This window comes from Perna viridis, chromosome 4 (genome assembly GCF_037379345.1).
Source record: "Perna viridis isolate PV_CMFRI_1.1 ecotype Kerala chromosome 4, ASM3737934v1, whole genome shotgun sequence".
Lineage (NCBI taxonomy): Eukaryota > Metazoa > Mollusca > Bivalvia > Mytilida > Mytilidae > Perna > Perna viridis.
Genome location: NC_142448.1, coordinates 44,608,289 through 44,631,348, shown reverse-complemented (window position 1 = coordinate 44,631,348; position 23,060 = coordinate 44,608,289). Strand labels below are relative to the sequence as shown.

Below are 23,060 nucleotides of genomic sequence, written 5' to 3'. Positions count from 1 at the left end.
AATTTTATTCAAATCAAACCGAGTTTCTAATATTTGCTCAAATAGACTAATGGCTTATGCAATTAACCAGGTCAAAGGTAAGTGAATGCACTTATAAATCCATGGCAAATCAAATACTGGACAGTTGATATTTGTTTTAGACCCTAAATGTAAGGGTCTTCACACATAATTCTTGTGTATGTGAGGTACAATGCAACTAGTACTAAAGACGTATTGTCCTCTCTTTATACGGTTAAATTAATCCGTCACAAAGAATTGCATGTAGATTATATTGGCAGATCCCGAGACTGAGTTCAAAGCTACTATTAGTCACTTTTTAAAAAGAACAGTTCCCGGGTCTCATGTTAGTGCAACAAACAAAACATATTGTATGCTAAGACTAGTCAAGTATCCATTCACTTGACTTGAACTTTGATGAAATATCAGGATACTACATGTATGTAGTCTGTAAGTCTGTTTGACTAATTTTATATTATCTCCATAATTGTAATAATATTCTATTTAAAATTCCTAAATCTAAGCAGTATGATATACATATGACAATAAGAAAGTGGGTGTCATTTCAATGTTCTTCAATTGATGTATGACCATATTGAATACATGCAATACCTTATAGTGGGCTATTTTGGGGGGTTTAAAATTTGGCGATTTTGAAACAAAAAAATATACAAAAAGAATTGTCTTTCCAATTTCTGCAGATGCAAGTGGTGCACTAAGTACTTACACTAAGAGCCAATATTTGACAAAATTTATGTTGGCATTTTTAGACAGTCCACTAAAATAAGACAAAATTAGCAACCAACGAAAATTATCCACTTTACTTTAATTTCAGTTACAACATCTTGGAAACAAACTCAGTAAAAGTTTGAGCTTTATTTAGAACGAATATTAAGCAATGGAATAGTCTGTCTTAAACCAATATTCACTAATAGTCATTATACACTGACAACACTTGTAGGTCCCTGAAAAGCAGTGTAGCAGATTCCTAAAATAAAATAATAGTCATCAAGAGTTTTGAATAGTGCTAAATAACATATTTTTTTTCAAGTATTAGTCAACAATTTATTTTAAAAGCCATACAATTATATGTACTTGTACATCATTACTCTATTGACCAAAACTGCATTTACCCTGACCTACGATTTAAACAAGAAGAGAGCATGAATATACATATCATGCTGAGAGGGTTGTTATCTTATAATTGGCCTTAAGGTAGATTAATTTATATAAATTGGTTTTATACAAGTACAGTTTAACCAATCTTTTCAAGGACTGACTGAGTGTTTGACTGTTCTGTTAATCATGCATACATTTAAAAATTCTCCTGGCTTACATCTTTATATTTCTGAGATTTAATTTTGTACTATGTGACATGGCTATATAAAATTTTCAAACTACGTTGAATTTCACCAAAATGACCTTCAAACAATTGTAAATAAAACTGTGTATAGTATAGAATCAAACACACTATTTCATAAATAATGAGTAATTTAGTTGTGCTTATAGGATACTGACAAGTAGATAGACGGAAAGTCAGAGAGAGTGATTCCAATACACCAGCTCAAACTTTAAATATCACATTCAACCGATTAATTTAACTACTAACTTCTTAAACTGCCATTGATATTTAAAACACAGCTACATGTAGGTTCATCTTCTTCCGTCAAGTTGTCCGATGGCCACAAATAATGGACCAGTCAATTTTGAAACCTGCAAAAGTTTGACAAAATTTAATATATATATATATATATATATATATATATATATATATATATATATATATATATATATATATATATATATATATATATTGTAAGAGAATGACCACCAGAATCTTAAGTGTATTATCATGATTATAGCATATTCAGTAATCTACATATATTACAATTAATTAAATGTTCAGTAGAATCCTTCACTGTGCACTGCTTGATACAACCACAAAGACTGAATCCTGAACACTTTGGACACAAATTTAATAAATCACTCAAGCTTGATATAGCTTTGAAATTTACTTGTGATTAAATATTTGCTTATGAATGAGACTTTGACCAAAATCCAATTGGCCCTTTTTTGGCCGTTAATTCCTGATCTGTTCTAGTCACGATCTCCAAAATATTCTAAATCATCAGTTGCGGGTATGGCACCTTGAAATATAATTTCATAGATCCATACCATTTTACTTCCAAACGTCAGGAACATGTGGTTTTGTTTCCTTTCAGCCCGTAATTTCCAAAAGGTTTGAGAAATAAACCCCAAAATCAATACCAATCTTTCTGTTGTGGTTTGGAGCCTTGTTGTAAAATTATATATAAAAAAAAATGAAATACCTCTTATTTAAGGTAATTCCAAACCCCCCCCCCCCCCCAAAAAAAAAAAAAAAAAAAAAAAAAAAAAAAAGATGTCTATGGACAACCACAATATTGACAGTGCTATTACCTTATATTACTGCAAGTTTTTTTGCAGTCTTATAGAAAAGGCATGACGCCAAAAGTTAATGTAGTCATTGATAATTTTCTCTTGCTGATTTATGTTACCTTCTGTCAGAAATAAATCATAAACCACATTTACCATTGATCTTGGTTTAAAACACACATGGATCATGGATGTTATATATAGTAAAAGAAATCTGTCGCAGCATATTTGATTCTTGCACTGCAGAATAAAAAAAATAATATAAATTCTACACATCAAAAAATTTATTGAATCTTTGTATACAAACAACAAATATGAAAAAAAACTTTTAGGAAAAAAAGCAACTATCTATAATGTTAAATAAGTCATACAGTAATTATGTACTTGTACTTTATAGCCAGTGCTTATAACAGTATATTGCAGAGTATGATGTTATCATTTTATGAACCTTATCCTGTTGGGCAAATTGATGAAAATTCTACTTGCCCAAACCTAGGTTGTCCTTCAGAAAATGCATGTTAAAATATTAAAACAATTTGGTTGTCCCTTGGGCAAGTTTAATATTACTTTTACTTGTATGATTGGGAGTTTTTCTTGTCCCAGGCAATAGGAAACCTTTAACGTTATTCCCTGCATTGTATAAGCATATCACTTTAAATCTGTATTGATACTAAAAGGGCACTCACATTTGAAATAGCTGGTGTTATATTGCAATACTCTTGGATATTTTAGGGAATATACATGTAATAGTACATCCGTCCTTGTATTGACATACAATGTACATGTACATGTGTTCCCTAGCATGTGGCATAGTGCAATATTGTAGGGTTTATATATATTTTTTCCATATTGGCTCAGTATTTTGTTCAACGACAGTCGTATTGGGCTGAGGCAATGCCCATAGAATACCTCAGGATATAATCGCATGGGCCTATAAAAAAATACACACATTATAAAACATCTTTATTAATCAGTTGTTTAGAATGGGAAAAATATACATGTACATGTACGTAATGCTAGCAATTCATTTTTTTTTCTTAATACGGATAACTGCCATTTTTTCTTCATACAGATAACTGCCATAAGGAAATTTATTCCATGAAATAAAAGCTATAGTCACCAGAAGTGAAACAATCCATAATGAGGCTATGTATTTTGCCCAATCCTCCGTAGTGGGCCTGTGTTTGGTTACCTAATTCCAACTCTGTTACCGCCTTGATAGTCCGCGTTTGCTCTACGTTTGCCAGACAAACTGGGACAGTGGGATGTCAGGGCTTGTCTCATATAAAAAAAGTAGGTTTGGGTTGAAACTTATGAAGTTATAAGTACATTAAAAGAAAGACAGTTATTCGTTGTTGCATTAACGACAACACTATTGAGTGGTAGTCATTCTGTATGTAATCTGTATAATTCTTAGTTTAAAAAAAAACATATCAATAAAGTTCAAAATCACAATATTTGGTTTGTGTTTAACTTCCGTTTTTATTGCACCAATTACGGCAGAAAAGCCTACACATAATATTGTTAAAACCTATAAAGTTTCATTATATAACAAGTTAAAACTTTTCAAGAGACAATAAAGTACATGAAGTAAATTATAGCCTTAAAACACACACGAAAATGGTGCGCAAAATCCTGAGTTTTTGATATGGGACAAGCTCTGACTTTACATTACCCTAGCTTGTCTGGCAAATCAGCCTTTGGACGTCAGTACATACTCGGACTACCACCTTGATTGCAGGAGGTCCTGTATTTTATTAAATCCCGACCAGATTACACAACAGACTCTAAAATTGGTAGTTGTGCTTTTCTGCTAAATATGCAACATGTACATGTACACCTTGTTTATAAATGTAAGAGATACTGGAGATCTGGTTGGTTTTAAATTAGAATAATGTGTCAGAATTAGTTAGGATCCCTCTTGCTGGTTGTTATTTCTATTCGCTAGCATATTTTTAGATTTCAGTTTTGTGATTTGGGCTAGTACAATTAAGGTCGATTTGATTGACTTCCATCCTAATTTGATGAAATATATATATGTAATTGTACACAAGTATTTGTACAAATGTACATGAACATTGCAGACGTATTGCATTGAGAAAAAGCCATTTTGTGATCAAATCTATATTTTTTTATTGTGGGAGAGGGGTCTGATTCTTCATGAACATACATGTAGAATTAAGTTGCTTTTACTCATGCAGCAAAACAAACAAAGTTATTTAACAATGATGCATGTTACTGTAAACAGTAAATATGTCATTATCTTAAAAAATACAATTTAAAAGTTTATTCTTAAAAATATACATAGGCATGTACATGTATAGCATGTATAAAAAATCACAATAGTACATTACTCGTATGTTCAATATCAGTGAACATTTCGGAGATAATTATTCAATTCATCAATTATTCTTTTGGCCAGTCACAAAGTTGTTAATCCAATTAAAAGATGAGCAGTGATTGGAGATCAGCCTTTAATAAGATTATTGTTAAAGTGTTACAATTTCCTACACCAGTGATGTTCTCATACCGTCGGAAGTAAACACATTCCTAAAGTGCAGTAATTACATGCACAAATGTGGAAAATCTAAGTAAAATTTCCGTATTTCATTACACTATCCATGTATTTAACCCACTGCATCAATAGTAGGTGTATATCACACGGAAAATAGAGTGTCAAGCAAATCATGTCTCAACTGTACATGTTTTTAACATTACCTATAAGGCTATTGGCATGTAATTAAAGGAACTGTTAATACATTAGTCCCTACATGTATATAAACTTTATATATACTATATGTACATAAGCACATGAACAAGTGCGGATCTGGAGTTTTAGGAACAGGGTGTGGTATTAGCGAAAAGAAGGTTGGTTTCAAGCCTGTGATATGCTTTTTTGTTTTTTCGCTAAAATATAAAACATTTTCTGATTAAATTTTCGGGGGCCTGGGGGGGTTGGGGCTATACTATGTACATATGTGAATATATTTTTTAAATCTTAGATGTTAAAGATCAAAAATTGATATTTGTTTTATTTGTAAGACTTACAAAGGCTCTACATGTAATATTGATAAACAGTCGTTGTGTCCAATTTCAACAGATCTTGATTGAAATAAAAGGACCAGATATGTAGATGACTAAGTTAAAAAAATAAGTTGGTTCAATCACAGATACATGTAGTAGTGTTTTCCACAGAAATGTGTAAAGGCATGATTATGTAAGTATTTTAAGGGCACTCAACAGTCCCAGAGGGTTTCACTGCGGATACGTCACCTTGACATTATTTACTGAAACCTGCAATAAACATCATTCACCCTAGTACGGTATTGTTAAAGTATTATACATGTAAATGGATGAAAAGGAGTACATGTTAATATGCAAATTAGTTGCAAATGATCAAATTAATCTTGAAAGTTGGGTTTGGTCGCCTGGGGGCAAATTGTAAAATTCATGATGAGGGCAGCATGGTGCTAAAAAATGAAGGCATGGTGCGGCGATCAGCGAAACCTCTGTGTAACAGGTTAACAAACATGCCACTAATGTAAACATGTTTACACAGAAGAGAAAAATCTTGAGCTTGTACATACTGAATACTATATAACAGTAATCAAGGGAACCAAGGTTATAGCGGTAATCAAAAGAATGCAATCCAGAGATAAAGACCAGACACGGAAAATAGACACACACGACAAAGAACACAAAGCAACTAAAACCATACATACAAAGCAACAAAAGTAAACGAGCAACTCGGACTCCGCTAAAAACTGGGAGCATTGACCAGGTGCACCGGTAGGGTAAGCGTCCTCTGCTTTTCTAGAAACACCCGCCGATTTGCTCATAAAAAGTAAAGTCCGTGTTAGACAAACGAGGAAAGGAAAACAAAGACCCGTTGAATAAATCAGTTTTCATGGTGCAGATGGATACATCATTACAATCCCCGAGTTCATGAGGACGACCATAAAACTTCTGTAATGATGACTTCAATTTTGCAGCAACATAACCCTGTTCCAGAAGCCTATTTGGTAGAGTTCAAGCGCGATACAAAAAATCTGCGTAGTTTCGGCAAGCTCTGGCAGAACGTATGAGTTGTGATATGGATACTCCATATGCAGGAGCCGAAGGGATGTTGCCACAGATGAAAGGAAAGTTGACATACATGTATACACTCACACTTGTACTGATCAGACTACATGTACATGTTTTATTGTGACTTTTTTTGTCATTTGAGGAGGGGGCATGACTTAAATAGCATGGAAGTTACATCTACATACACATGTACAGTTGGCAGTTTGCTGGCCATGCATGACAAGCCAAGGTCTTGTTGCTTTGAATACAACATTCAGGGCATTGTAGGGAAGTTTCATTTCTTGTTGTTGTGTACACACAAATGTGTCACAATTCGTACAAGCGATGTTGAGCTTCTAAATGATTGTGAGAATGTTTGCAAAACATGTCGATGAGCTTTTTGCATGGTCTTCAAGCTAAATGTATTAGAAATGCCTGAAAGCTGAAAAATTATGAAATTCCTGGGCTTAGCCTGTAAAGATTATACAGACTTGTTTCTATTATTGGCCAAATACTATCAAGTATTAACCCATACTTGATAGTAATTGACATTCGATGGAAACAAGCGCCTGTGATTCTATGGGCTTCACAGTGCGGTAACCAGTAATTTTGAAAGGGGGTGCACTCTAATACACTTTCATCTTTTAAAGTGGTTTACATCCAATTTTAGTCAATTTTCTCTGGGAATTTTAAATATTATTAGCAAGAAGAGGGTGAGCTTGCACCCCATCTGGCAAAAGCAATGCTTAAGCCCTGGCATTGGTCAATATAGAATAATGCTGAAATAGAAAGTCCCTGTCCTGGTCAATCAAACACTTGGAGATAATATGTCCAGGGAATAAATACTCTGCAACCCTGTCACATTTGTTCTTTTTACATTCACTTATCATGGAAAACAGCAAAAACAAACAACTTCGAGATAAACACATATTCATAGAGACCCCCTTTTTTCTCTCCCATATACATTTTTCGTCTAAAACCATAACTTTAAGTCAAATATTGAAATTATTCCGCTGTAATTTACACAGAATTTAACGATAAACATTGGCCACGTGCATACACTCCTGAACTGTTGAAGTCCAACTTAGACCAGTTTTAGCCTCGAGCACTTTTTTCTAGTCGATTAATTGGGTAATTGACGAAAACTAAAATAGTTACAATCTTTACTTTATCATTGAAATTGTTTGTATCTTCCAGATTTCCTCCCAAAGTTCATTTCGGTGTCAAGCATTGAATTGATATTGATTTGCAGTTATAGCATTTGATTGGACGATTGTCAAAAAGGCAGTACTTTACCACTGCCTGTTTTCACGATTTCACACAAATACAACGTTTGTGTTTTTTAGTAATAAAGTTAACATAAAGTCAAAGAAACGACAATTTAGCATCATATTAACTACTAGTTAACTCCATACACATGAGCTGATAGGTATTTTCCACAAACAAAATTAAAAGGAACAATTTTGAGTGAGAAGTCATCGCATTTGTGGTATATTTTTGTTGTGCATCTTTCTTTCTTCTGTTTTATAATGAATGAAATACAATTCTGTATTACGATATTTGAAACTTTTGTTTCTGTAATTAAAGAAATATATTCAATATCCAAAAAATATTCTTTCAACCATATGCATTGAAAGCCTCTCTACAAATCCCAAGTATCCATTTTAACGTCACTTAAGTTCTAACGAGAAACTATATTTGCACTGACAAAAAAAGATTGTATCCATTTAATTTGAGTTTGGGGGGGGATTATCCAAAAGTAGACTCTTAAAGCTTAAAAGTAGGTTTCGACTAAGTGTATAAGGTCTTTGTAAATAAACATGCTTGGTGACGTAGGCTCTTTCATTTAAAATTGTCTTTAAAATAATGAGTCCTTGTTTAGAACAGCTTTGTAAATACCATGTACTATGACGTAACGTGTTTTAAATATTCAAATAGCTGTAAAAAAGTCATGATTTATTAAATAGAGTAGTATTTTCTTACATCATTGCAAATATTATTTAGTAATCATTTCAAGGAAGGTAAAGTAACATTTTGAATATACATTTCACTTAAAACAATGCAGTATTCGTGCATTTCCAGTATATTTCGTTTTTAAGCTCACCTTGCTAAACGTCGTTGTCGTGGACAAATTTAAAAAAAAATATTTTCCTCTGAAACTACATGACCGTCAGGTTTTAAACTTGGAATGATTGTTTCTTATGGTGTTCTGCACAACATTACAGTTAGGATTTTTGATCCAAGAAAAAACATGTCCGTCGTTACAAAAATAGAAGATGGGATCAGAAGGTAGTTTTGTGCAAATAACTCAAAAATAGATGCCTGCCTTTGACAATTTAGTTGATTTCAACTTAGCCTAAGATTTTTTTTTTCAAATAAGCAAATGGTTAATCAGGTGAGAGATTCAGGTTCTGTTGGTGCTTAGTTTAGTTGCATTGGCCACATGAATTGAATAACTACGCATTTAGTTGATAGCAAGTTGAATGGTTATTGATTCTGTGTTGTCAAAATGTATTGTTGAAATAACTGAAATGTCTGTAAGATTTCAATATTGGTCAAGCAAACAAGTCAGGTTTACCTAGGTTTTTAATACTGATTTGACCGGGAGTATGAAGCGAATCATTCTAGTTGTATGAAACTGTTTAAGATCTTTGCGAGTAATATAGCATTGAATTGTGAAATGGTTGTGATAGGGATCGCATGCATTACACATAATAATAATGCCGATAAGGCATTATTTAATGTTTTATATCTACGGTCAGTCAGTAACACTTTAACGCTAACGAAACATAATTTGTGCAGTTTTACTCTGCTGTGTTTTTTACATTTTTTTAAGTTGACCTTTTGAAAACCTTTTGTAGAAGTGGATTTACGTGAACATTTTGTAATAAATTACACAAGCGGGGAACTTATCATTAGAAAAGCCTTAGACAGAGAAAATGAAAGTCAAACTAATGCAAAAATAACTGTTCGAGCAACTGATACTACAGCACGAAACATTAGTGTGGACTGTGATACAGAAACAAAGGAGTTTTCAAATTCAACGACGATTACAGTGTTCATTACAGTTGAGGATATTAATGATAACCCTCCAGAGTTTACGGAACATGGCTTCTTCAGTAAAGGAATTAGAAGAAATAGCAAATTGAATACAATAATAGAGGATTTGAAGGTCAAAACGTTTTATTTTATTATTCTTATTTAGTCAACAAAATAGTAATTTGGATAAAAAATAAATGCACAAATAATAAAACTTGGATAACTAAACGTGATTTTCACATGCACTTCACTTAAGATGGTCTAAAAAGTCCACATGAATTTGATATTTTGATAGACGATTTGAAGTTCATTTCAATCCAGTTCAACATCAATGTCCTGTTACACTATAATTTCTATAGTTTTGTTTTATCTGATGATTTAAACAAACATGCATTGCAACAAATATTGCCGCAATCGTATGATTTGATTACACCAACGTTATATGTTTATTCGATGATTAATTTTCATTGACGCTCAAGTTTTGTTGTATAAATCAGAAAGTACCACAATACTAGTGCGAATTATGTTAATAGTAAGCTACAGCATAAGTATTTTAATGACCTACTTCTCAAACAACCCATGTTAATTGCAACACTAATCATTATCGAACACTTTAACCATGCCTAAATTAGTATAAAACCAATAAAACAGTTTCAAATAGCAATTTGTTTCCTTCTTCTTCTTCTTCTTCTTCTTCTTCTTCTTCTTCTTATTCGTCCTCTCTCTCTCTCTCTCTCTCTCTCTCTCTCTCTCTCTCTCTCTCTCTCTCTCTCTGAAATTATCATTTATATTTTCAAATTCACAGAATAAGACGGCAGATAAAGATATTGGAGTTAACAAAATCCATACATTTTCATTTAACGGACACTTTGTGTACTCCACTGACGATTTGAAAAATAAAATCAAAGGCACTAGTCCAGGAAACATCGCCGACTGTCCTAAAGACCAAAAGACTTTCCCAGTTTGCCTGACACCTAATGGCACACTACTGACTAATATGCTATTTGAAGAAAACATGAAAGGTCATATTTTAATTCATGTAGTGGCACATGATGATGCTGGGAATGACACTGCTGTCTTCAGGGTATGTAAACGATCATTGTGACCGTAGTAATTTGTTAAGGAAATATGTTGTGATTTAATTACAGCAATATGTTTAGTACTTGTATCAATGTTAGTTGGAAACAAGATCGGATCAACTGTATTTAATAAGAAATAAAATGAAATCTCTTGTTATATTGATAGTGATTTTAGACGTGTTGTCTACTATAAGTTCCTGGTAATGACTATGGAAAACAATGATATACTGTCATGAGTTAAGACATGTGATGGCAGTAGTCCAAAGTAACTACTTTAGACCTACCATTTATTGTCATCTCCTGTCCAATACAGTGATAGGTGTTAAAGGAAACTTGTCCGAATGCCATAGCCTTTCCTAAACTGTTACAGCTCTTGATACCTGATGACAATTTTCAGTGAATTGTCTGTCGTGGATTGTCATAGGTGTTGACAGGTCTTAACAATAATTTTTTTTGCTGTTTGTAACTTTTGATTGTCACAGTTAGACATGATAGACATGACAAATATTTTGTTGCCGGTTATGGACTGTCCTGAACTGTTATATGTAACAATAGGTGAGAACATATAACTCGGCCTTACAAAGTAACCTGTCTTGTTACAAATGGTCGCAATATACAGCTAGATGCAAGATAGATTAACCTTTACCTTTACAGGTCCATATTAAAACGTATATTCGACAAAAAGACCACCTAAGTACCATGATAATTCTTTTTTTTGTAGCAAAATATACTCAATAATTATTAACATGTACACTATGTGTAACATGTAAGCAATAAAATAAACAAACTGATCATACGACCTTTACCATGCTTAATGTATCATATTCGGTTCCGAATTTGGATTCCTACGACAAAGCCATGCGCTTGTCTTCCAATTTACTTCCGATTCCCAGATGCATTATTTTCATCTGTAAAATATTTAAGACATTTATTCAAGAATGTTCTCTAATATTAAATATCAATCTGCTAGACACAAGTTCTGAAAGTCCACGAGAAACATGTATTACTTACCCAGCATCTCCAAAAATATAGATCTAAAACTAGTCTCTCGAAAATGTGAAATCTACTCCTAATATGAAATTTGCCTTTCAATCCGTATCTTTAGTTAACCTTGAGGTCATATATACATCTCTATTGACTAAACTAAATTTAACTAAAATCAAATTTGACGGATCTGAAAAGTTTACTCCGTTTTACACCTTTTTATAGCTTTTTTTTTGTATGGCACACGGTTTTATTCATAGACCAGTATTTACACCCAGTTACAATCTGCCTTTGGAGAGATATTGTTTAAAAAATGGGTCAGGAGTTCTGAAGTAAAAAAACACAATAAAAGTTAAGTAGATCAACTTTTAATTTCATTAATTTCACTGGATTTTTATAGCCAGCATGCACAGCGAAAGTGTGCATTTAGCATTGAATGATATTAAACATAAAATATTGTAATAGCATGCATGAGATTAAAGTGTAGCAACTACATCCAAGCCTTCTTCAATTTACAATATGTGTAAATAAAGCTTATATTAAAGTCAGTATTTAATTTATCGATTCCCCTTTCGTTCTTTAGTTTGAAAATTTGAACAAATTTTTTTACTGAACAGACGATTTGTGTATTTTGAATGGCGGACATAAAACAGGGATCATAATGCTTTTTTCTCAGCTAAACATCAAATGGCTAATTATGCATCTAACATTTGCAGACAACTTGATTACGAAAATAAACAACTTGTTTGTCAATGACATGTAACTAGAGAGAAATGAACAAACGGTATTGGTAAAAGGTTAGAGGTCAACTAATTTTAATTCAAACCAAATAATTCAGTATATTCAGATCGGAGTAACAGCTGTTTATTGGCGTAAATGGCACGAAATTAAACTCAATATATGTTTAATAACTATATAATCAAAGAGACTTTACGTCTTATCCCTTGTAAATGGTGATCGTTTCGACATACATGCTTGTTTTGTTTTTAAAAATTGTAATTTTAGTGTAAAACAAGTAACAAAATAAATTGAAAAGCCTGCAATAAGTGGCTCATGGACCTTATTGTCCCCCATTTACGATCAATATGTAGTACATGATTATATCATCTATTTTCTTTCGATTGAAAGTTTGGCGGTAACAAAATAAAAATTACATTTAAGCACATAAATTACGTATATTTACTAGAATTGCACATTTGAATTTTAAATTTCGAACGAAATAGAATAACATATTTTTGTTATTTTCGAAGAGCAAAAACTTTTTAAGTTTGCACGAAGGCGTGTCCTCTTATATTTCAACAGCTCAGGTTTGAAGACGTACATATGTTACTCAGGTTGTTGTCTAATCGATGTCAACTTTAGAAGAAGGGTTATACTGCCAGTTTTACTTTGAATAGAAATAAAATCGAGAAATATATGTCGAAATCTATAAATTTGTGCTTATTTTGAAAATGGTTAATGATAGTAGAAATCTACATTAACGTATTTTATCTCGTTTAACACTGTTTAATGTATAATCATTTTATATTGTGCATACAACTGTATCAATGCCTAATGTAACTTAAGTTTGTAGGAAAGATATTCATGCCTCGCCAATTACATAGCTTTGTTTAAATTTAGATAAATATTATGATTAGTCTCAATTATCATACAATAGTGGTATTGCAAAAAAAAATTACCTGTCAAAACGTTGGGCTATATGTCACCTGTTATATATGTAATGTCTGCTGAAATGAATAAACAAATAAAATATTTCAGAATTTCATTTGCATTGTAGATAGACATTATATCTGATGACCAAACTGCTGCAATGCTAATATACGATGGGAAGGCTTTTGTTCAACAGCATCAGTCCGAAATTCTTAGGTAATGTATCAAATATAATTTCTAACCATGCATACGCATATTACCTTCGCAACACATTGTCAGCCATATCACTAAAACCAACTGTACAATTTGCCTTTGACCCGAACGAAAGAATATAGTTTAGCTACAGACACTGTGAAGTCAGCCTCATATCTTGACCTACACTTAGAAATCGATGGTAAATAAACTACTGTCCAAACTTTACGACAAACGTGAGGACTTTTCATTCAAAATTGTCAACTTTCCTTTCATCTGTGGCAACATCCCTTCAGCACTTGCGCATGGAGTGTTCATATCACAACTCATACGTTATGCCAGAGCATGCCGAAACTACGCAGACTTTTTGTCTCGCGCTAGAACTCTAACAAATAGGCTTCTGGAAAAGGGTTATGTTGCTACAAGATTGAAGTCATCACTACAGAAGTTTGATGATCGTCATTATTAACCCCTTGATCGTAATGATGTATCCATCTGCACCATGAAAACTGATTTATTCAACGGGTCATAGTTTTCCTTTCCTCTTTTGTCTACCCCGGACTTTACTTTTTATGAGCAACTCGGCAGGTGTTTCTAGAAAAGCAGAGGACGCTTACCCTACCGGTGCACCTGGTCCATGCTCCCAGTTTCTTGTGGAGTCCGAGTTGCTTATTTGCTTTTGTTACATTGTATGTGTAATTTTAGTTACTTTATGTTCTTTGTTTTGTGTGTCTGTTTTCAATGTTTGGTCTTGTCCCTGGATTGCATTCTTTCTTTTGATTTCCGCTATAACCTTGGTTACCTTGATTACTCTTTAAAGAAGTCTAGAGCCTAGGTTGGCCGAGTGGTCTAGGGCGCTGGACTTGGTGCAGGCGGTGTTGCCATAGATGTCACAGCAGTACGAGTTCGAATCCCGCGCAGGGAACGACTAAAAAATTGCATCGCAAATTTTGCTGTTCTAACATCGTTGGGAATTTTTCAGGCCTTTCTATACGTTAACATTATCTTCCCTGTATCAATTTGACCCGATGGAGCAGTGTAGCAAATGGAGTCGTCACATTCTGAGACGTTGTATAATATTGATTTGTTGTGACATGCATCATTAATTTGATCCTCTATCCTACATAATACCACCTAAATAAACTGTCCCGTACTACCATATATCGTGTGATAAGTTACAACCCTAGATTAATCATACGTGGCAGAAAGACCCGGCCAGCGAAAGCTATAATTTTGTACAGCTTTTCTGGTCGAGTGGTTTAGGGCGTCGGACTTAGTGCAGGCGGTGTTGCGATAGATGTCACAGCGGTACGAGGTCGAATCCCGTGGTGGGAACGAACAAAAAATTGCTTTACAAATTTGAGAGTTCTAACATCGTTGGGAATTTGATATGACAAGTTTCTTTGGACATATTCCACTAGTTATAAGCGCAAAATAGTGTTTTAAAATTTACACCTATCTTAGCATACATGCAACATAATAGGACCTTTTCTTAGAGTTCATCATGTTTGTTTATGTTTTGATAACCCTATATTCATCTGATCCGAGGTAACCCAAAAATCTATTTCAATGTACATTCAAAATACAAGCAACGATACAATAGATAAACATATTAAAAGAGAAATGTTTATTCAAAAGTAACATTTACTAATCCAGGACAAATTCTTTCCAAAAATCAAAATCGGTTCACAATCCGAAGATAAGATACATGTATTGTTTATGTTAACATTATATACTGATTGTTAGATAAAATATACCTTTTCAATTAATTTCAGAACCTTGCGTGTGCTACTTGGATACGAATTCATTTCAAATGGGATTGAATCATATGTACAAGATGGCATTACTGATGCATTGAGGTATCGATCATTAAAAAATGCTAAATTTGCTAAGAACGTAAAATATGATGTTATGATTAATATGTAACAACTTTTACACATTCAGCTGTGAAATATTTCTTCTATTAACACTCGCCTATTTTGAGAACAATTATTTAACGCACGTTACAAAGATTAAATTGATAAAACCAGACACTTTAACTTAAATGTAAGAAACTTTGGTTCATTTGTATAATAACATGGTTTCAAGTTTTCTGTGGTAACTCAATATGATTTTTTTACAGGACTTACTTGTATTTTCACGTTATTGATGAAAACAAAGTTCTGTCAGCACAACAAGCAAAAGAGTAAGTATGTTTTTTCAAACATGATGTGTATCCAATTGGTATTTTTCTTGTCTACTTTTAATTTAAAAAAGACTTTTTTGTAAAAAGTATATTATATTTGTAGATCGTCATTTAAGAGTGCGTCCACGCACAAACCAGGCAGTAAGTGACACATGACAAGATTCGTCTTTTTTTTATTAAAGTTATCTATTTCATTGAAAAGGGGAGATAAGTTTTCCATTTTGTTTTAAACTTGTTTGCTTCAAAATCATTTTCTGAGCCGTCTATGGTCGATTTAAAACAATGTATCGTTGGACATGCATTTGATATAAACATTACACTGACACAACTAATTCATTTAGATAGAATTTACCATGTGTCCTCCATATCATAAGAACTGCCTGGTTAAAAGTGAACAAAACTATGTATTCCACTTATTATTTCTATATATGGTCATCCTTTGTAACTAACTATGGTAGTAATGAATGCTTAAATATTTTTTTTCAATGATATTGAAATTATTTTGTAATGACGTCATATACTCATATACAACAACTCGTTGATACTAATAAAAACTACATTCAAGTCTTTCGAAGGCTTTTTACTTATCATATATTCTTACTTATTTTTTTGGTTTACTGTTGATAGAAATGACTTGTTATTTGTAAATAGAATCATAGACAGTAATGCACAGAAGATATCTGCACTGGCGGCAAAGTTTAAAATAAGTTCTGTGAAAGTAAGTACCAGGATTATTGGAACTTAATGATCTTTGTACAACAATTGTAAGATCTAGCAGAAATACATAAAAAAAAATATTTTTTAACGAAACTTGTTATTTTGTTTGGTATTTTTGCATTAACTATTGCTATGCGTCTTTTTTGCATTAGAACACACTGATGCACAAGTCACTTCCTATTTTCATACGAGGTTCAGTGATAAATAATCGGAACCCATAAGCTTGTTGCATTTGACCATGAATAAACAAAATTATAATAGTCACATATTAAACTTAAAACATCAAAAGCCTAATGCAAAACGACATCCTCTCATTTAAAAAAATGCAGAATATGGACTTTTTATCTGCGGGCTTATTGTGAACTATTAATAATACTTCGCCCGTTCAACTCGAAAATTTATTTCGAAATTTAAACATTTCAACAAAACGAGATATTATATATAGCATCGGTACTATGAACAAAATTCCTTTAATGTGTACTTGCTGATAATGCTTGGATCGGCACACTGACTTGATAAAAGATTTCGGGTCAGTTTGAAATAAGCATACGCCAATTACCCGTGTAGGGATTCGCTTTTTAAGAAGGCCACTAACACTATTTTTATTATGACGTTGCAACGACCGGCGAATTTGTACTTGCAACCATTGTTGTAACACTTTTTTGTAAACATATACGAAAGAAATACAGTACATGTACAACAATATGTAATGTCTTTAACATTTATTTTGAAATGGTATAACTTATCGATAAGGTATAATTGTCTAAAGCCACCATTTAGATTTGCTGCATTTTTACATGTACTGCCGACAGTTGTACATGTAAATCGTTTGCTCTTGCGCTGAAGAAAATTATATTCAAAGATCATGATGCTCTTACGAGTAGTATAGCTGATGTTTATGTTGTCTTGTAAACTAGTTCCTACACATTACTTGTTTTTAAAGAAAACATAGCACAAGGGTGGTAATTAGATAACTGACAATGTTTATCATCCTTTAGACTTCGGGCAATTCACAGGAATGACTTAATTATCAGGAGAACTTGTGAAATCGTAACTCACCATTTATGATTTATATAATCCTTGAAATAATCCCGATGATAACGCACAATATGAGTTAACAAACTGATTTTGTGGCATGCCAACCTTCCTCTGTTACATCGCCTCATCATCTGATGCACTTCCTGATGCTTGACTGGATTGTTTCCCATATCATGACTATCATTAACCATCCAATTAAATAGTTTCCGTTTAAATAGTGCTTTTGGGTAAAATGTTTAATGCATTTTAGATAACGAGCAACGCTTCCTTTTCTAAATAGCAAATTACCGATCAAAAGAATTGGTGGCATTTTTTTAAGATAGTGACTTCAACCTAGTTAAAATCAGGGCTCGTTCTAGCGGGGTCACCTGATATGGACCGTGATAAAGTCAAAATCAAAATGCCATATATTACTATAGTATTAACTCATTTAAACGATACGTCGTATATTTTATTTTGTTTTATTAAAGAATGAAAAAAAAATATTTGACCACTGTTGATATGTTCTATAAAAGATGACTTTGTCTAAGGAGTATAGTAACATTTTAATGGGTAATTTACATTATCAATACCGGAATATATTCATATTTTCCATGCCATATGTTTCCAGATTAAGTTAATCTTTACTTTGATGAGTAGTATGTAATCTACTGTGTTTAACCCTTTCAGAATTTACTCTATATATTAAATAAGTTGACAATATCTTAAGCAAGTATGATTCCTTGATGTGTAGCATTATGCTAACTTCTTTTTATTAATTTCAGGAATATAAAGACACGTTACCGAAAAATGAAGATGAAGGAATTAAAACAATTTATATTATGGTGGGAATAACTATTGCCCTTGGAATAACAGTAATCACTGTCGGATTCTGTTACTGTCAAAGCATAACAAGGTAAAAAAATGGTTTTAGTGGAGTCCGAGTTGATTTACTTACATTATTATTGTATTTATTTCAATGTTGTTGTTTTTCATGTCTCGTCTTTTTCTTTGGATCACATACCATTGATTTCTTCTATAGTCTTGATTCTCTTGATTACTCTTTCATGAAAAAAAAATTATAACTAAATGGCACTGACCATTTTACAAAAAAATATCAGTTTTAAATACAAATAATTTTGTCTAGTCAAGTTTACCGATGGTAAACCCCCATATATATATATATATATATATATATATATACAACGTCTCAGAATGTGACGACTATATTCGCTACACTGCTCCGTCGGATCAAATTGAAACAGGGAAGATAATGTAAACGTATAGAAAGGTCTGAAAAATTCCCAAGTGCAGGCGGTGTTGCCACAGATGTCACAGCGGTACGAGTTCGAATACCGCGCAGGGAACGACTCAAAAATTGCGCAAATTTGGCTGTTCTAACATCGTGGGGAATTTTTTAGACCTTTCTATACGTTTACATTATCTTCCCTGTTTCAATTTGATCCAATGAAGCAGTGTAGCGAATAGAGTCGTCCAGTCTGAGACGTTGTATAATATTGATTTGTTGTGACGTGCATCATTAATTTGATCCTTTATCCTACATAATAACATCTAAATGAGCTGTTTCGTACTACCATACACCGTGTACTTAGTTACAACCCTAGATTAATGCTACGAGGAGGTATGACCCGACCAGCGAAAGCTATGTTTGTTTTAGCCTGGCTGGCCGAGTGGTCTAGGGCGCTGGACTTCGTGGAGGCGGTTTTGCCATAGATGCCACAGCGGTACGAGTTCGAATCCCGCGCAGGGAACGACTAAACATTTGTATCGCAAATTTGACAGTTCTTACATCGTTGGGAATTTCTCAGACCTTAATTTATATATATATATATATATATATATATATATATATAAACTGAACCAAGCAACAACTGCGGATTTTGTTTGACTTTTTGTTTGTCCAACATACCAACATAAAAACTGATATAACAAATACCACATTTGCAAGTAAGGTGAAAATTAAGTCTTTGTATTCAACGGGTTTCCTTGAAAGTCTTTTTATTATAAAATTACTTGTAATATGAATCATATTTTAACATCGGAAACAGGGTGCAATTTCATGTAACATAAATGCTATGAAATGGGTATATTTTTTTTATCAAAATAGATATCAACGAAAACTTAAAGCTGCAACAACAAAAACCACTACAGGTAAGCATATATATATGCTATACATCAATACGCCGTACGACTATAATTAATTTTCTTACTTTTTTTCCACATTTAATTCATTTCCAGTATTTGATGAAAAGTCCCCCGTTCTCGTTGTCATTCAGTTCCTTATCATCTGCTTTTGTGTGCCTGTGATAAAGGTACAATCACCCACCATGTGATTCAGCATCAGTATGTAGTTTTGATCTTGCTATTGTTAGTTTTATGCTGAAAAAGGATATCGGTTATCCGAAATATTCAATGTAAATTTAACAATCATTTTGTGATGTTAAACATATTTAGACGTTTATTTTTTTTTATTTTTGGTTATGTTCTGCATCGTTTTCAACGATCCACCACCCAGTAAAAGTGATTGTTGACTTCTATTTAGACATTTATTATATATATATATATATATATATATATATATATATATATATATATATATATATATATAATTATAATTGTAACTATATGAACGGCTCAACTTAAATAACGTAAATAGTATATCCGAACAAGTATACAAATGTTTTTTTTCATCAACTTTTGGAAAAATAAATATATATATATTGCGTTTTCTTAGTAATTATATTAAAAACATTGATATTATTATAATGTATATCTATGCAACGTAAAACATAAATTTAAGCCTTGTCGCGTTAATAAAATTTTAATTTTGTAGATGTAGATTTGAAAGAAAGTCATCCAGGAACTAATATCTATGCCAGAAGGTGTGTATGTAACAGTTACCTGGTTTAGGTTTACATCGGGTGATCATTTTAATTTATATATAATTGCATTAAAAAAGGAAAGACAAAAGTAATAAATAGAAAAAAAAACAACAACACAAAACTAGGCTTTACTAACAAGTGTCTTCTTATTGTCGTCGATTTGTGAGGTATTTTATACCTTTCTGTAATTTTTCATCGAAATAAATATTTTTATGTTCGTGCATTTTAATTGAGCACTTATTATTTATGAACCGCTTGAGTGGAAATGGAAATCTAAAAGTTGTTACAAATTACTATTTACTTAAAAAAAGGATGAACAAAGTAATACATACAAAATAAGTTTTGTTATCGATTTAATCATTTGCTTTTATGATGCAATACTGTTTATAGAATAGTTTTGCAATGCCTTATCAATTTATTTACAAAACCAACAATTTTACTTTTAATGTTTTAGTACTAATCCATTACTTGACAAAGAAGTTGATTTGAAAAACGTTGACTATAAACGATATGAAGATAATCTGAGGTAAGGTATTTGTAATGTATCTTGTCATATTTTGAATCACCTATAAATTGAAAAATAAATCAATAACGGAAGCAGCAGACTGTACAAATGAAATCTGTTTCTTTGTATAGCATAAAACCTAAAACACAATGAAAGCAAAAAGCAGGAACCCCAACAAAAAACCAGCATGAAACTCAGTTGCTCTGGAAGGACCGAAAGTTTCTCCTTACTACACTTATTGTCATATTGCTCGTTGCTTTATAAGAAGATTCACTTTTATGACAGAGAAAGGTTATGTTGAAACTGTATAGTATAGTATAGTATAGTATAGTGCTCAATCAATCAATGACACAATTATGGGAATTCTGAAATAACTACTTCATGGGAACCTAACATATTCCCTAAAATTGATTTGGCTCGTTTTGATTTCTTTGAATTGGCAACATGTTCAAAGTACTGTTTGTATGAAGTCTGTGAAAGAGTCAGCATAACGGTTGCAATATTATTGGCTGGGGGAGTTTAGGTTGTGGTGTATGTCATACGACTAACGTTAAAAGTCGTCCTTGATTGTCCATTTCGAAATACAATTTGTCAAGTAACCTCAATTCCAATGTCTGCAATATTTCTAAATCATTTGGATAGAAGTATGAACACTGGCGCTATTCATTTGTTCAGCGTGCACACGAGTACATCATAATACTTGCATCATGTTTAGATGTCAGTCTGTTAAATGTTAAATATGTTGTCAATCATAGAGTTCAACATTTGATTGATTTCGATAAGTCAGATTCATTGTGATCACCATTGACGAATTTTGTTTACCTGAGTTTTACGAGCTGTGTACAAAAGTAATGTTAAACTTATTTTCAAGTCTTCATTATGACAGTTATATGTTATAAAAAAAATTCAAATTTTTTATTCTACTTCTTGATAGTTACCATTTGAAAATCTGAATATTACACAATCACTTTAGCACGTGTTGAGTTTTAGTTTAAGTTAACTTTTAATTATTACTTTAGCGTTGCATCCTATGACTCCATGCAGTTTGAGAAAAAAGAACCGATAGGTGGCGATGAAGAAAAGGGAGCCGTCATGGATATGTTTGATGAAACAGTGGCAATACAGGGTGACGCCGACGCCCTTGCAATGGTTCTTGAACAACACAAACGAGATCGAGAATCAAATGTGATGTACACTCCCCTTTCGGATGATGAGGATGAACTACTCAATACAGAAGATTTCAAACACGCCTTTGACAATGAAACATTTGAACTAAATTTAGAGACAACGGAAGTGTAGACCTGTGAAAAGGAATTTTTTTAAAACAACTTTAATCAGGCATAATTAAATTGTACTCAATAACTAGGAAAACGCACCAAAATAATCTAATTACTATAGTCTACAAAAAGTCTGGCATTTTATTTGTTTTTTTTTTTCTTCAAATTTTCGATTTTGACCAAACATTTGAAATTGTAAAATAGTTTAAACTAGAAAAAGTTGGTGCGTTTTTCTGTGGCTCAGTATAATAGATAAATTATCAGCTAAGGATTTGAACTGTCTCATTTAAATCAAAGGTTGTTAAATTTCCCAATTGCAAGTGTTGCAGGTACGTCATTAAAATTGTAACACTTGATGTTTTTATATGAGCACAACAACAAACAAAAATCTGACGAATAATTGTTTTGATTCAATTGAATGTGACAAATCATATTCAGACTGTTTCTTATTCTCCGTCGATGATTGCATTTTGAAATCGGACATGATGGTAACTTAAAAATGCTTGCCGAAATTAATACAGGCCTATTGGGATTGTCGTCATATGACGATTTCTAAACTGTTACTGTTAATAAACGGATTCATATTAATTGCTTGCGTTAAAATGGAAATGTAATTAAGTTATGATACATATTTAAAATAATCGTTTACAAGATAGCCCATAGAAATTAGCAGAGTAGCAACTATCAGATTCTTTACAGTGTTGTATCATACTGATACATACTTTTTACAAATCGTAAATGCATGCGTTTGCATATACCTGATTCGAATGCATGTTTGATTCTTCTTAGTTGTTGAAATAAAGTTAAGACAATTACCAACATTTAATTATTTAAACTACCATTAAATTATGTATTTTATCACAAAATGATTCGTAAGGAGTGTTTCGTGCGTTAAAGCATTTCATTAAAGGGAGAGCACAATTTGTCTGTATGTGACTTGTCGTCAGCCTGACTTTTATATTGATCATAATGTTAATAAATAAGAAATAAAATACATTTTTTGTTACAAAATAAAGAGGAAACTTTGGTCATTAA

At 32.4% G+C, this 23,060-nt stretch overlaps 1 protein-coding gene across 1 annotated transcript in view; it reads left to right on the top strand.

The window, feature by feature from the left end:
• LOC148620231 (cadherin-23-like) overlaps positions 1 to 22,656 on the top strand; it is a 74,330-nt gene extending 51,674 nt beyond the window's left edge. Inside the window, exons 27-37 of the mRNA XM_088580935.1 lie at positions 9,339 to 9,649; positions 10,322 to 10,600; positions 13,357 to 13,445; positions 15,197 to 15,280; positions 15,544 to 15,606; positions 16,258 to 16,324; positions 18,126 to 18,256; positions 19,469 to 19,512; positions 20,195 to 20,243; positions 20,698 to 20,769; positions 21,768 to 22,656. Of these exons, the coding sequence (XP_088437061.1) occupies positions 9,339 to 9,649; positions 10,322 to 10,600; positions 13,357 to 13,445; positions 15,197 to 15,280; positions 15,544 to 15,606; positions 16,258 to 16,324; positions 18,126 to 18,256; positions 19,469 to 19,512; positions 20,195 to 20,243; positions 20,698 to 20,769; positions 21,768 to 22,047 (1,469 nt within the window). The 3' untranslated portion in view covers positions 22,048 to 22,656. The remainder of the gene's footprint in view (positions 1 to 9,338; positions 9,650 to 10,321; positions 10,601 to 13,356; positions 13,446 to 15,196; positions 15,281 to 15,543; positions 15,607 to 16,257; positions 16,325 to 18,125; positions 18,257 to 19,468; positions 19,513 to 20,194; positions 20,244 to 20,697; positions 20,770 to 21,767) is intronic.
• Positions 22,657 to 23,060: the final 404 nt, after the last annotated feature.